Below are 16,401 nucleotides of genomic sequence, written 5' to 3' on the forward strand. Positions count from 1 at the left end.
GTGGGCAGGAGGACATGTGCAAATGTTAAAGCAGCACTCGCCACAGGCATTGTCAGCGCCAGTGACCTGGGATCTGAGCTTGTACCCTCACTGAGACCTGCAAAGCATGTGTCTTCTCTAGTTTTTCAGAATGAAGACAGCCCCTGCCTGTCCCCTGCACCCTCACCACACACCTCACCCTCCTGAGGACAAACCTTTATTGACATGTTGGCTTCATACCCTGTAGACCTAGTAAAGGGTGACAATCCTAAAATGTACTTTCTGCAGAGCAACAGCCTTGCCCTTTGACCAACAAACCCAGTTTAGTCTATAGTTCAGTCATTTGTTTTTCATTATTTCTGATAAGCTTCTGTAAACAAGATAATGCCATCCTGTAGTCAATTAAGCACAGGCTTCTTGATTTTGGCAGAGTTTCTTACCCTCAATTAAGGAAATAGAAAGGAGGGTCCCTGTTGTTGGTAGGACATTGCCCTTATGTAGGTCACTCCAGGACCCATACCCCAGGGCAACTTAAAGGCCATTTGAGCCACCCTGTCATATCTAGAAAAACGTGCATCAGGAGCCCAGCGGCAAGGTCCAAATCCAGGGATCTGGACAGCTGAGGGTCTAGCTTTGTGCCCCTTGTGTCCTGTGCAGGGTTAGAGGATCCTGTGTGGACAGCATCCTGCTGTCCATTGAAAGCAAGCGTCTCGGAACACGTGCTCTCCCACACTACCGCACACCCATCTGTGAGCTCTGTGCTGCCTTCCCTGTGGCGGTTCTGTCAGCCGACTGCTGTCCATGGCTGTGGTTTCCCTCAGATTTCCGTCTGTCTGTGTTTGGCCCAAAACACTGATTCATTTTTTTTTTTTTTTTTTTTTTTTTTTTTTATGATTGATGACTGGAAGGACTGGTTTCCAAAACCTCCTAAAGACAAATGCAGAGACCATTTCCTCTTCTGTTTTTCCCTGTGCTGAGGTTGTTTCCAAGTCACCAACTGTTCCTGTAACCAGAGTTGGTGTGCACAATAGTCTGGTAGCTCTCAGACAGGCAGAGTCCTTCTTTAAGGATAGGTACTAGATTAAGGTTTCAGATTGGGAGTGGGTCTTTTTGTCTTCAAACTGTGAATTGAGCCTCCCGGAATGACATTATTCCCACTGTCTGCACTGGAAAATGGAGCTCTGTAAAGTAAAGGAAGAAAAGACAACATCCCTGCTCTTTAGCTATGTGGCCAGTTTCCAGGCAAAGTTCCAGTTTCCTGAGCATTTGGTAGGTGGCCATGGCGGCCGGAGTCAAAAGCACTTAGAGCAGGCGAACAGAGTTTGCTGCCTTCAGGGTGCAGGGAACAGAATATTGGGTCAGAGGCTTCAGGGATTCAGGCCCTCCTTTCTCAGAGAGACCGTGGCCTTATGGGTCAGGATTTGTAGCTCTGGTTACACAAGGGAGGAAAGGGAGTGCCTAACTGGGATTGGTGCACAGTTGGGAGGGAAGCTTGGTCCCTCCTACATCCTTTCTGGGAGTCTGCATAGAGTGGCAGCTTGTCCAGCGACTCAGGTCAACTGTGCTGAAGCCAGTCTGGGAAGTCCAGCACCAGCACCAGCACCAGCACCAGCAGTATGCCTATGATACTGGGATACTGGAACGTCCGCGGTGTAAGAGACTGTGGTGCAAGGCAGGAAGTTCTTAACAGCAGGGCCTTTCTAACAGGGGAATACTCATTAGCGCCGCCTCCCCCACTCTGCCCTGAATCTTCTGCCTGTAGCTCCCAGTGCTTAGGGTCTTATTTATACACCTGGGAGGCTGGGGGTTTAGGGGGGAGCGCGTGCGCATGGGTATGCACTGGCTGTATTTGTGCAGGGTAGGGTCTCAGTTGGAGAAGATGAAGTCATACAGTAAGGTCCCCACATCTTCTCACCTCTGTCTCTGGTCTTCTCTCCTAGCTGACTCAGCCCATCCGCCTGCTCCTGGAATACACAGACACAAGCTATGAGGAGAAGAAATATGTCATGGGGGACGGTAATGACATCTTCTTGATGAGGCAGCTGCTCTCCTTTGCCCAATGATTCCCATGAACCCATGCTTAGCCCCTTATGCCTCACACAGTTCTCCTTCAGTTGGAGCTAGAGCCTGCTGCTTCCAGAAACCTCTTTGAGGGTGCAGTTTGGCTTTTCAGTATAGAACACTGAGAACAGAATTTCTGGTCCATATGTATTTATAATTAGGCTGCGTGCACAATTGGGGTCCTATTGGGTCTAGGCTCCTCTTATTACCGGTGTGGTTTCTCTCTTTCCTCCATCTTGGAAAGTGACTCTGTAAGAGGCTGTAGACACACCCCCTCCACACACACACACCAGGGGTTCTTGCTTCTGGTCTATACCAGGAGTAGAGTGGGACACTGGGCTGATTTCTTTTCACGCCATCTTGTCTACAGCTCCGGACTTTGACCAAAGCCAGTGGCTGAATGAGAAGTTCAAGCTGGGCCTGGACTTCCCCAATGTAGGCACAGGGAAGGGGAGGTCTGGGGAGGGCATGGCGTCCTCACCTCATCTCCTCGCCTGGCTGAGGGGGTTTGGGATCAGAGCTTCAGCTCTCCTGCTCCCACTCCTGGTGGCTGCATGGTGTCCTGTGATGGGCTGTGTCCCAGCTCTTCATGTCACCTGTCCCTGCTCTTCCATTCAGTGTGCATTGTGTTCATGGGGAGTTTCCCATGCCAGGCACACTGAGTGCCAGGCCCCACGTCTGCCCTCACCCAGAGAAGGGATGCTGGTACCCCATCTCTCATCTGATCATCCCTGCTGGTACCCCATCTCTCATCTGATCATCCCTGCTTGTGTTTTCAGCTGCCCTACTTAATTGATGGGTCCCACAAGATCACCCAGAGCAATGCCATCCTGCGCTACATCGCCCGCAAGCACAACCTGTGTGAGTGGGGCTGGCTGCAGGGAGGGGCGTGGGGAGCATCCTCCTTGTCTTGGCTGGGGTGGGATGCTGAGGATGAGTCTCTGCTGTGTGTGCTGCAGGTGGGGAGACAGAGGAGGAGAGGATTCGAGTGGACATTGTGGAGAACCAGGTTATGGACAACCGCATGCAGCTCATCATGCTGAGTTACAACCCGGACTTTGTGAGTTGCCAGTGTTGGATCCTACAGGGTTTGCAGCAGGACTTAAAGTCTTGCATCAGATTGCAGCATCCTCCTTCAGTGAATGAGCTGTGTTACTGAGTCTCTGAGCTCTCCTATCTTACCAGCAGAATGACTCTCATAACCACAGTGAGCTAGCACATCAACACTATGAAAATATTTTGACTAGAGTCGTGATGCAAGATGTGGTTGAGGTTCTGCTGGTGCACAGTCCATCTAAGTGCTTTAGCATAGTTGTAATCTCTGCTGTATCTGTCCCCTGTAAGCTTCCATGTGTCAACTAACCTAGTGTTCACACCAAAAGATCCAGGATGAAAGTAGTGGGTGCAAGCATGACTTGGTAGATCCTTCGCACAACATAAAAGACATAATCATAATAAGATCATAGTCATAGTGCTCTGTGGGGGGTGGACAGGAGGATTTCTGGGGGCTTAATAACCAGTGAGTCCAGCCTGTTTGTGAACTCTGCGTAAAATGCATGACCCTGTTTTTAAAAAGGAAAAGAGAGAGAGATTAAGAAAGACACTTGACATCAACATTGGACCCACTTCTACCAACAGGCAGCACTGTTATCCCCGTTAGATGGAAATAGGTCATATGTGCACACTAATCTAACACATCTATCCTGTGCATTCCCCATAATTCTGTCTTAGGTATCAACAGAAATCAGGACATCTTCCTGGCCACTCAGGGTCAGCTAGAAGACCTGTAAATGTCTAACTTTCAGTATTAGTCACTGCTCAAAATTGATGTTTACTCTTCACATATGTGATCTGTTCTCATGCTCCCCAAACCCAGTATAACTGTCTACTCCTGGGGTCTTTATGTCCTTTGTATCTGTGTCTCTACTGGGTCTCTGAGGCCAGAACATGCAGGATACTCAGGAGGTGCTGGGTGTCACTCAAAGCTCCTGGTTTGGACTTTAGCAATGGCAGATTCCAGAGACAGTGTGAAATTCCTGTCTGATTTTCCACCACGTCTGACATGAATTCTACCACCAATAAATTATGTGTGACCTGAAGCTTAGACATAGACCTGGCCTTTAGCTGGGAAGGCGGTTGTTCCCTTGTGCAGAACTGGGAGGCCAATCTCTCCACTGGGGAGCCTGAGCCTAAGGGTGGTGACAGCTGTTTTCTGCCTCAGGAGAAACAGAAGCCAGAGTTCTTGAAGACCATCCCTGAGAAGATGAAGATGTACTCTGAGTTCCTAGGCAAGCGGCCATGGTTTGCAGGGGACAAGGTAAAGAGAGGGAGGTGGGGAGGAGTTGATGTTCTTTCAAGGTGTCAAATTCCAGTGCACTGACCCTCACTTCCTGCAGGTCACCTATGCAGATTTTGTCACTTATGACGTTCTTGATCAGCACCGTATGTTTGAGCCTAAATGCTTGGATCCCTTCCCAAATCTGAACGACTTCATGTCCCGCTTTGAGGTGATGTCCTGATCCTGCTTTCTTTGGGTGCACTTTTTCCCTCTTCTACAATGCTTTTCTAACCTGAGACTGAAGGAAAGCAACTAGGATTATTTGAGGTTTCTTTATAAAGACCAGTACGGGGCAACATTTATCACTTCAAAATCCCCAAATCTCCAAAAGTTGATTGGCTTCTGAGTCCAATTGGACAGATAAAGAATCTGACACTGCAGAGGGCACTCACTTGTTCATGTTCTCAGCATGAGTGGCGGCTACACTGGACTCCATATGTGTCTCTGGGTCACCATTTGGTGACTGCTCCTGCTTTGTGTCAAAAGAAAAAGTGCGTGCGCGTGCACGCTCGCGCGCGCACACACTCTTACACACACACACACACCTCACACACTGCCTCATTTTCCTTCGTAAGGCACAGCATTTCAATATGTGGTTCTTGGCGATAAAGGAGACAGGCAGATCTGATGTGACATATCCAGATGGGAGAAAGTCCAGATGTTACCCGCAGAGCATTGCAAGCCCAGGGCTGTAGCTGGTGCCTCACTGAGTTGACATGTGTGTGCCCACACTGTTGGGGACACTTATTGTGAGTATGTGTTGTCACATCCTTATTTTTTCCCTTTTGTTCCTCTCGTCTTTCATACCATGGGTCCTGTCTGTGAAGTGGAGTCAAATTCTTTTTCTTCACTTTATTCTCTGGCAGTCTCCTATATATGAGGTTCATGTTGGTCCTTAGCAGGCATGCAAAATGCCTCATCTAGGGACCAAGTGAGCAGAGAGGTATAGAAAGCCAGCCCGTGAGGTGCTCTCAAGGCTGTTCAATCCAGCCTGGATCACACCTGCATCAGACTTGGGTCTGGGAATTGGGGACTCTGATCCAAGGATTTTTCAACCTGCAGTCTGTTGACTTCGTCCATTCCCTAGCAAGGGATGCACTCTCTCAGCTAATTGTCTCTCCCTTTCCTCAGAGCTGAGGGCTGAAACCAGGGCCTTGGGCTTGCTAGGCAAGTGCTCTACCACGGAGCTAGGTCTCCAACCTTTCTCAGCCAGTTCTTGTGAGCACTAGTTCTGGCCCAGGCTGGGTACCCTTGGGAACTGTGCAATAGCTGGCAAGGCTCTACAGCAGGTGTGTGGAGAAGCACAGGGCCTCTTAGCCCAGCTTGTGTATCTCTTTCCACCCTCTGGAATTGTCTGTGTATTCTACAGTTTAGTGTATGGCTATAGCACAATATGCAGCCACATGGGGCAGGCCCTGTGTTGGGGGAGAAGACAGCCATGGAGCAGTGAGATTGTACTGAGTAATGGGTAAAAAAAACTGTTAACTTTGCTCTCAGAAAACTGATTAAAATCCTGCTCATTTTTCTTTGTGAGCTGTTGTAAGACCCTCAGAATGAGGAGTCTTCCAGGTTCGGTCGATACCCCCAAGAACTCAATGTCCAGTCCAATTGCTGCAAAACGCAAGAGGCTTTAATGAACAGGAAACATTTGCGCAAACGGGCTCCTCCAGCACGAAGGCTAGGGAGAAGCCCCCTCCCCTGGGCCCAGGTGTTTTTAAAGGCAAACCCACTAGCTTGGGGGGGGGGCCCTCTGTCCATTGATTACTACGTGACCCTTGGAGGTCTGATGGTCTGCTATTAGGGTCAGCAGACCTTAGGGCCTCAGGGTGTGCTAATTAATCTTGTCTGGGCAAACCAGAGTTACAGCTATCTCTTTGTTTCCTAAGGACCCTATTTACCACCTGTTGACTCACGGGAAAGGAGGGGCAGTGTGAATTCTTGTCATCTCAGGGCCTGGTGAGAGGAAGCTAGCAAATTCCAAGGAACAGATAATGGTTAGCTTTCCAGGTCAGACGGTCCTTCATTTAACTTCGCTTTTTGGTCTTTCACTGTCATCTTAATGTTCTCTATCTTGTATGATTTGCTGAGTCACTGGGCCCTTGGCTGTTCTCCTAAACACACACACACACACACACACACACACACACACACACACACACACACACACACAGAGAGTCAAGTAGTTCAGTTCCTTTTGTCCTGTTAGCCCCTCCCCTGAGTTTACACTCAGGCTAGAAAGGGCCACTCCCCTCACCCCTGCCCCCTGGATCATGTTCCTGCCCAGAGATGGGGCCTGGGCCTCCTTGGGAAGGCAGAAGAGTTGAGAGGGGAGAGGGAGGGCAGAGGGAGAGAGGAGAGAGGGGAAGGAGGGAAGAAGGAGGAAGGCAGAGGGAGAGATAGCTTAGGAGAGAGTGTGCATGCATAGACAGCTGCTCTAGAGTAGCTGTCTCACTAGCTGTGTGAGCCAGAGGAAGTTGGTCAACCTCTCTGGGCCTCAGGAATCCCTGATAACTGATCTTGCAGGACTGATGGGCCGTATTCTGACCTATACTGTAATTTTTAGTGGTCATAAGAGATCCAGCCCCCCTTTAATAGAGGCTGTGAAAGAGTTCTGTTGCCTGGACTGGCAGCTAAGCAGGCTGCACTGTGCTCCAGCCTGAGCCCAGGACAAAGGCCCCTCCTGGCATGCCCCCCACGCCACCCCACCCCACCCCCTCATCTGTGCAGGCTGCAGACCTGAGCACCTGCTGTGTCCTTCCCATTTGGCAGGGCCTGAAGAAGATCTCTGCCTACATGAAGAGTAGCCGTTTCATAAAAAAACCTATATATGTGAAGATGGCTCACTGGTGTAACAAGTAGGCCTGCTACCCTGGCTGTCCTAAGGAGGCTCCTGGCCCTGGGGACAGCTGGCCTTCTGCACGGCTGCCTCACGGTTCTCAATCTTTCTCCTTCCCACCCCTTCTCCACAAGCCTTTGCCAGCCCCCTGCTTCCTAGTCAGGCCTGCCCTTGTCAAGCCCATGTAGTCTTCATCTCCCCCATCCTTTCACCAAGATCCCTCCTTCATCTGTGCCCTGACCCAAGCACAGTCCTCTATGATTTGATGTCTCCCTGGATTCCACTCCCTAGAATTACCCTAAAGGACAATACTGTCTCCAGTTCCAACCCATTCTCAGTGGAGGGGCTGCCCCGGGCCTGCCTCATCTCCAATAAAGCCTGAAACACACTTGCTCTGTGCTCTGTCTTTTTCTTTTTACTCGCCAAGGGTCACAGCTGCTTCCAAGAGTCTGAGCTCTGAGCTGGTAGTGCCTGCCTCTGAAGAGTCTCATGAAACCAGAAGAAATTTGAAATATCTTGCTTCTAATCTGAGACCCTCAAGGCAGGGACAAAGCTCTTTAGAGTACTTGTTCTCAACCTCTGGGTTGTGTCTTCTTTGGGGACGTTGAACAACCCTGTCACAAGGGTTACATATCAGATAGTCTACATATCTGATATTTACATTATGATTAATAACAGTAGACAAATTACTTTATGAAGTAACAAGGAAATACTTTTATGGTTGGGGGCACAACATAAGGAACTGTATTAAGGGGCTGCAGTATTAGGAAGGTTGAGAACCACTGCTCTAGAAGATAAAGCACGTTTGCCTAGAGCTGCCTTCACCGTAGCACACAGGAACTTTGAACTGTGAATACAGCTGTGGGTGTAAGTGAGTGATGATGAGCCTGTGGGCCTGCCCAGCAGGGACCCAGGATGTTCTCTCCATGTCACACATGCCATGGCTGTGTTAGTATTAGGTGTCTACTGCATGGTCTTTACTGGTTTTCTGATGTCCTCTTGAAGCTGGCTTGAAGTTCTACCACCACGGGGACATTTATTCTTTGTTAATCCTTTTCTATCTAGGGAAACTGAATTGATTGAATACACCATAACTCCTAGTTAATTATTACGTATGCCTCCTCTAATGTCAATGAATCTCCCTGCTAGCGAAGCTGTGTAATATTGTATGATCCATTCAGTCCATGGATAACTGGTTAGAATAAGTCTGCTTTAATCAAACTCTAGTTTGGGGCCTGCACAGGTTCAGAGCTCTGGTTCCCCTTCCAGAGGATCTGAGTTTGGCTCCCAGAACTCACATGGTAGTGAACCATGTTCTGTGTCCCATGCCTGGGCATCTGCCACCCTCCTCTGGCCTCTGTGTATACTGCATGCATGCATGTGGTGCATAGACATTCATGCAGGCAAAATGACCATACTCATAATATAAATCTAAAAATGTAAAAACCCATACACACAAAATAAAATAAAAATTAAATCAGACAATGAGTGTATTCTTTATGTCACATCCAGATGCCCACCATCTCCTGGCCTGCTCATCTGCTTTCCGTTTGCTTTGTCACGATCTGGGACTTTCCCAGGTCCTCCTGTGCAATCAGATCTGAACTGCATACATCAGGGACTTTCTGGAATTCCCTTTTGCAATGGGCTGGTTAGGGAGTGACAAATGACAGAAACCTCTTCCCATGACAAATGGCACATGAATACCCACATAACCCCCAAGTAGTTTGTCTCTCTGGATAGAGTGTATATGCTGTTGATTCTGTCTCTTGAGAGCCCTCACCATTACACACAGCAAAATCTGACCATGTCTGATCGTCAAGGAGTAAGTTAGAGGTGTGCAGGAAAGAAAGTAAGCTAGTTCCCTTTGTCCTTATAAATCTCTCAACGTGCTGTGGTCTCAAAGGAGAAAATAGTGTGTCTGCTTGTACATTTCATCCAGGAGGAGTTCATGAGGAGCTCAGGAGATTTGAAAGACTGTGTGAACACTTGCAAGGAACTGCTGCCATGGTTACCTCTGTCATAGCTGGCTTGTCCCCATGAAAATCACCAGGCACTTGTGCAGTCACCTTTGGCCTTCCCCAGGCCGGGTCCTGGTGTAGGAAGTGGCTGCAGTGCTTAGAAAGCTCAGCAAGTCCTTCAGGGACCTACCCTGCAGCTCTGGAGGGATTGCAGTGTGGGGTTGGGTCTAGCCGCTTGGTCCAGAGTGCTGTATCCCCCAGAGAACGACATATAAAGCCATATATCATGTTTTGAATGAGGGAATTTTCTTTTGTATGTAGCAAGGCAAAGTAAGAGAGAGAAAGAGAGAGAGAGAGAGAGAGGGACAAGGAGAGAGAGAGAGAGAGAGGGAGAGAGAGGAAGAGAGAGTATCAGACACAAACCATCGTTTATCAGATGCTCAGTGTATTCAGTGGAAACTAACTGGGAAGAGGCAGCAGGACTGGACTGAGCTTTCGCTCCCTGCCTGAGATTCCAGCAATGCACTTCTGGCTTCTCTTTCTCACTGTAGCACGTTTGTAACATGGGTTTGTCCACGCTAGCATCCATTGGAAATAGCTCTCTTTTTAATGTTCTCAAGGCTGACGACTTTAACCCTCAGAGGGTTTTGGTGTTGTCTTTCCTTCCACAGAGTTGAGGTGAGTGTCATCCCATCTCCAGACAAACATGCTGGGGTTTGACATGGGTGTAGGGGGCAGTGGACAGCCCTCATCTGGTTACAGCTGCTCAGTGAGCTCAAACATGTCAAAGTTTATCAACATAATGAACGTTAAATTCAGCCTGTAATTTCTTCATGTGTTATTATTGGATTGCTTTTGATATTTCAGAATATATTTTAATTAATAAAATTTATTTAAATTGGAAACAATCTTATTTTACATATCTGTCCCAGTTCCCTCTCCTGCCCATCCTCCCATGTCCCCTAGAGTCCCCCCATCCCATCCCCCACCCAAGTAAGTCAATTATATTCTGTATGTTTCAGGGAATGACTTTAGATAACAATGCCTTTGGTTTTGAAGGAGTTAAGTGTATAGCAAGAAAAAGTAAAATAATAAGTATCAGGAGATAGCTGGATGACAGACAGAGCATCATCAGATGTTCTCAAAACACCCTGCACAAACCAACCCAGGGAGCCAGGGGAAGTTCCCAAGAGAGACAGTCCTGGGTAGGGCAGAGTGTTCTTGCAGCTTCCAAGTGAAAGAACAAATAGCAGCAAATAGAGATGACACCCTAAAATCAGGTGATCACAGCATCAAGCAGAAACTGACTGGGGAAGTTGAGGCAGCCAGCTGAAGCTCTGGATTGAGCTTTCTCTCCTTGGATGATCTTGCCATGCTGCACTCCTGTCTTCTCTTTCCCACCATAAGTGCTTTCACGGCATGGGATAAACCATGGTACCTCTGCTGTGCACGGGTCTCCTTGTAAGGGACTGTCGGTGAGAACCCACCATTCTCTTGGGCTGTTTGCTGTTTTCCTCCCTCCTATCCAGCACTGGGGATGCCATCCATAGAAAAGAGACCTTGGGGAAACTGAGACAAACATGCTTGCGTCTGAAGTGAGTAGAGTCACTGACCACTCCCAGAGTCAGCTTCTCATGAGCTCAAACAGTGTATGACAATTTTCCAAGGTAATGTCCATCACACCCTGGGACAGCCTGCTGAAGACCATGGGGGCAGAAGCTAAATGTCTGAGCACCAGAGTCACACATGCCCTACCCTGTACCCTGGAGGACCAGGCAGTCAGCACCTGCACCTGGTAGACCCAGCTCTCTGCCCAAGCCTCCTGCTCTCTTTCCCTATGTGCAGCCTGATGCCACAGGGGCTTCCCTGGAACAAGTCTGCTGTAGGTGCTCCCCATGGCCCCTCTCCCAGATGGTTTCCAGGCAGCAGCTGCCCTGCTCTAACTCTCACTGGCCAGCATTTCTGAGGCTGTGGCTTTTGTCAGCTGTGACTTTTGAGCCATTTGTGGTTCTTAGACCAGGTAGGGTCCTCTCACCAGGTTGTAACTATATTTGGACTGGGTTGTTCTTTGCTGTGGGCTGTGCTGTCCATTGTGGGACATTGTCAGCCTCCCCACACACCCCTCTTTCAGGTGCTCAGCCCTTCCCAGTGGGAACCATTCAGAGAGTCTCTGACCGTTGTCAATATGTGATGAGCTGCAAATTACCTACTGTTGGTACAGGTCAGTGTTTACTGGATGGAGAGTCCCTTTCTTAAAATATAGAAAGGAAGAATTAGAGAGAGAGAGAGAGAGAGAGAGAGAGAGAGAGAGAGAGAAAGAGAGAAGAGAGAAAGAGAGAGAGAGAGAGAGAATATGCAACTCATATAAGTATTTTGAGTCCTGTTTTAAGAAGCTTTATTTTGTTTAGCAATAGTAGTGTGTGTTACTTCTTCCAAACCCTCCCATGGACCCTACCTTCCTGTTTTTCTTTCTTTCTTTCTTCCTTTCCTTCTTTCTTTCTTATTCCTTTAAAAAAATTTTTTTGAGACAGGTTTTCCTGTGAATTCTGGCTGTCCTTGAACTCTGTCTGTAGACCAGGTTGGCCTCAAACTCACAGAGATCCATCTGCTTCTGCCTGCTGAGTGCTGGGATTGAAGGCATTTGCCACCCCCACCCAAGGGCTTCTTTTTGTAACTGTTTATATGTATACATTTCTAAATATTTAAATAGAACTGTATGTATGTATGTATGCATGTATGTATGTATGTATGTACGTATGTATGTACGTATGTATGTACGTATGTACGTATGTGTGCGTGTGTTTCCAAAGCTCACCATTTGATGTTGGATAACCAGTTGTGCTCCATTCTCAGCTTCCCCCAGTTGCCTCGTGAGCTTTCCCACTGCCCGCTTTAGCATGTCTATTGGTGCTGTCCTTGTTCAGCTTATGTTTAAGCAGCCATGTTGGTGAGACTTCATGTGTGTAGCTCCTGACATTTTTTTCTCTTTTGATTGATTGATTGATTGGTTGCTTGGTTGATATAGTGTCCTGCATGCATGTAGACCTACGTGCCAGAAGAGGGCACCGAATCTCATTACTGATGGTTGTGAGCCACCATGTAGTTTCTGGGAATTGAACTGAGAACCTCTGAAAAAGCAGCCAATGCTCTTAACCTCTGAGCTATGTCTCCAGCCCCTGCTCCTGACATTCTTAGATGATAGAGTCTCACAGCAAACTCCTTATTTCTCTGATGAGGGGTGAGGTCTACACTTACCTGTATGTATAATGACAATATTTTTAATGTAGTTCGTGATTATGCTGGTTTGTTGTAAGTTTCCCTCCAAGATCCATGACTTCACTAGCCCTGGGCTGTTGGCTTGGTTTGTAGTACCTGGCATGGTTTCCCTTTGTTTGGTGAGCCTTAAGTCCAATATATATATATATATATATGTGTATGTATGTATGTATGTATATTCCACTCTGTGATAAATGGTATTGTTTCCATGATTGTTTTCAGCATGCTTCCTATTGATATTTAGACCAGCTAGTACATTTTGCAAGTTGATTTTTTTCTTGCCATTCTTCTAATAGTCTTTATCATTTTTACAAGTTTTCTAGTTGAATTTTTTTTAATCTTTTACTTATAATATATTATCTGCAAATATGAATTATTTTACTTCTTTTCCTGCTTGGACCCCTTTAATGTCCTCTTGTCATATTGCTGTAGCCAGAGCCCATACATTATATTGAAAGGGAGTGGACTAGTGGCTAGCCCCATTCATTCCTGGTTTGAATGGAATTGCTCTGAGTTTTCAACATTTAGTATGATGCTGGCTGTAGTTTTGTTATATATAGACTTGTAGACCAATCTTCTGTCTTGCCCGGTCCCATAGCCGTTTAGTCCTAAATAAACACACAGAGGCTTATATTAATTATAAACTGTTTGGCTGATGACCCAGTCTTCTTATTGGCTTGCTTTATCTTAGTTATTAACCCATTTCTATTAATCTGTGTATTTCCAGTCTGTTTTGGCTTACCAGTGATGTAAGGCCCTCTTGCTCCCTGGGCAGCTACATGGCGTCTCTTGAGACTCTCTCTGTTCCTCTCCCCCAAATTCTCCTAGTCTTGTAGGCCTGTGTATACTTCTTACCTGACTACATCCCACATGTCCATTGGCCGAAACAGCTTTATTCATCAACCAATAAGAGAAACATTTATTCACAGCATACAGAAGGACATCCCCCATTATCTCCTTTTTTTTTTTGTCTAAATAAAAAGGAAGGTTTTAACTTTAACATAGTAAAATTATATATGCCAAACAGTTATCAAGCAAGAACTATAGTTAACAATATTTAGTCCATTAACATTTGTCAAGATTTAATAAAATATTATATTATCTATCATATCGTTGCAAGTCTAAAGTTTTATATGTAACTTATCTTTTATAATAACTAAGGAAAACCATAAGCATAACTATCTGTCTTCAACTCCACCAAAGATCCCAGAAGGATGATATATAAACTGTAGGATTGTTTCCTGGAAAGTCACTCAAAGTTTCTCTGTAGCACTGAGGCATCCATCTTTGGCCTATAGACCTAGTATCTCTGACACACTTCTCTGTAAAGCAGAATTTTCTGAATGGCTGTCTTGCCTTGTCTTGGCAAGGTTTTGTAGTCTCTCTTTAGTGTCCTGTTTGTTCAGTTTGGATAACATACTGTCAGCAGTTGAGGCAAGGACACTTTCTTGCCCTTGACTACTTTTGCCACAAAGAAAGTAAACTCTCTGTGGAGTTTCTTTGATGCCCATTGTCTTCTCTGAAGTAGACTGGTGCTGCCAGGAGCAGACATGTCTCATTGTCATAAAAAGAGAAAAGAACCTATGTTATTAAAACATGTTAAATGCCATATTCTGTAGATCTCTGAAGTGTGTGAAGATGACCTGTCTTCCTACAATATGTTAGTCTTTGTAAACAAACCTAATGTGACTACAAGTTTGATTGTAATAGCTGACTAATTCATAAACTACATTTCCTTATTATCCCATATGGTTGATAATAATAACTTTCAAGGACTAGAGATTTGTATTACATTGTTAAATAAGTTGTATAGGTACAATCCTTTAATAATATTGGAAATGTATATATAGTTTTAGCAAAATCAATCTCAAATTTGTATTATAACATTTATATATCATATATGGAAGTCCAATCCAATGTAAAGTATTTAAAACCAGTAGATGCTTTTTAAGGGTAGATCCAATAATCTACCTTTTAATCTTACCATATCCACATCCTCCATTTATTCTTTCTGGAGTAGATTCAATAATCTACCCTTTTTATCCTATCATATCTGGATTCCTCTTTGTTTTTCAAAACAAAAACCTTGAATATAATCCCCTGTTCAACTTTCTTCCCGATCATAAGCAATAACATTTTGTAACCAACCCCCAAACAATGAGAAATATTCATAACCTAATGAGTGACCAAAAACCACCCAGCCACCTCTTGGGTATGTGGGTATCATGTTCTTAAACTTACTTCCTGCTGTCTGAGGGCAATGGCATCTTTAGGGGATCCTGAAAAGAAACTCCATGTTAATCATCAAACTGTATCATTTGTTGTTCAGGCGCTGCTTAATGGGTAAGTCCAGGGCTAAAGTAGTATGTCAGGCTAAAGTATCAAATGCTGGCTAAAGTAGTCTGTAAGGCTGGATCACTTCAGCTAGCCACCTCAAAATTGTTCTGCACTGTGTCTGTGAAGCTGGATATCTCAGCAAGTCACCTCAAAATTGTTGCGAGTAGTTTGTAGTCCAAAACTGATCTATAGTTCTATAGTTGGTGTTGTTCAGCATAACGGTGTTGTCATAGTCCTGGTGAAATTGTTGTGGGGCCCCATCCTCCTTTTGGAGACTTCAAAATTCACTGTTGGGCATTGTGATAGTCCACTGTAGAAAACTGATACTCAAACCAGAAATCACATACATGAAGGCAAACAAAAAACAGGACATAAGCAGGGAGAAACAGGAACTCGCTCTCTTGTCTGCTGGGATGCTAAGGAGGTAAGGTGTGGCTGTGGCTTCATTCTTCTCTCTGATGTCTCAGCACTTTCCTCTACATCTGACTTCTTGTTTTTATTACTTAGATTAAGAACTCCATTTACATAGCCTTTATGTTGCGGTATGTTCCCTCTGGTCCTATTCACTCAAGGAATTTTATCATGAAAGTACGTTGCATGTGTTGAGATGATCACGTGATTTTTATCTTTAAATCCATTGGTATTATTTATTAAATTTATTGATATATATTTCGAACTATCCCTGCTGCTTCAGGTTGTGATCTGCCTGACTTGTGCTGGGATGTGAACTCTGGTCCTCTTAAGACTGTGTCATCTTTCCAGCTACCTCTTAAAAAATGTTTTATAAATTTATTTTTAACCTACATAAAAATCATACATTTTGGGGGCATACTGTCTGAGATCATAGTATGTATGTATGTATGTATGTATGTTATATTTAGATCAGGCTAAACACTTGTCCCTCATGTCCCTCAAACATCTATCACTTCTTCATGGTGGAAACACTGACGGTTCTCTCAGTCAGGTGCTGTGCATCAGCACAACAGAAGCCCTCTTAACTGCAACTCAGAACCTGCTGAGGCCCCTCCTCCTCAGTCCCTCTCATTGGCTCAGCTCGAACACTCACCATCTCCACTGCGCCCTACCACCTCCTCCCCTCTCCTTCTCTTCCTCTGTCTTTGAGACAGACCCTTGCTATGTAGCCCAGGCTGCCCTCAAAGTCCTAATGATTCTTCTGACTCGGGTCCCAGTGCTGGATTATAGGTGTGTGTGTGTTTATATTTGCTAAGAGTTTGTGTTCTTTATATGTTTGTGGAGCAATCCTCTGTCAGAGGAATAGCTGGCAGAGATTTCCTTTCATTCCAAAGGATCACTCCCTTTGCTGTGTAGAAGGTTTTACATTTGAAGTACTTTTGCTTGTCAAACCTTGCATTTATTTTCTGAACTATTGAATCCTAGTCCAGGAAAAAAAAAATCATCTATGCCTGCATCTTAGAGCTCATTCTAGAGTGTGTCCTTCTAGCAATTTCTAAATTTCAAGTCTTAAGTCAGGCTTTTTTTAAATTTTGAGTTTGCTTGTTTGTTTGTTTTTCCAGGATGAGAGACAAGCATCTTGTCTGTCATCATTTCTCTAGTTTCTACATGTGGATATCTAGTTTTGTTCTTTTTCTTTT

General features: G+C 45.5%; 2 protein-coding genes across 2 annotated transcripts in view; both read left to right on the forward strand.

Moving 5' to 3' along the window:
* The window catches only part of LOC127216867 (glutathione S-transferase), a 72,355-nt gene that overhangs the window by 49,777 nt on the left and 6,177 nt on the right, over positions 1 to 16,401 (forward strand). The window lies entirely within an intron of this gene.
* Positions 1,513 to 7,602, forward strand: LOC127216868 (glutathione S-transferase Y1-like). Its single transcript, XM_051177743.1, has 8 exons — positions 1,513 to 1,631; positions 1,920 to 1,995; positions 2,411 to 2,475; positions 2,820 to 2,901; positions 3,000 to 3,100; positions 4,262 to 4,357; positions 4,437 to 4,547; positions 7,148 to 7,602. The coding sequence occupies exons 1-8, from the start codon at positions 1,596 to 1,598 to the stop codon at positions 7,235 to 7,237; spliced, it is 657 nt and encodes a 218-aa protein (XP_051033700.1). The 5' UTR covers positions 1,513 to 1,595; the 3' UTR covers positions 7,238 to 7,602.

This window comes from Phodopus roborovskii, unplaced genomic scaffold (assembly GCF_943737965.1).
Source record: "Phodopus roborovskii unplaced genomic scaffold, PHOROB, whole genome shotgun sequence".
In the NCBI taxonomy this organism is placed as follows: domain Eukaryota; kingdom Metazoa; phylum Chordata; class Mammalia; order Rodentia; family Cricetidae; genus Phodopus; species Phodopus roborovskii.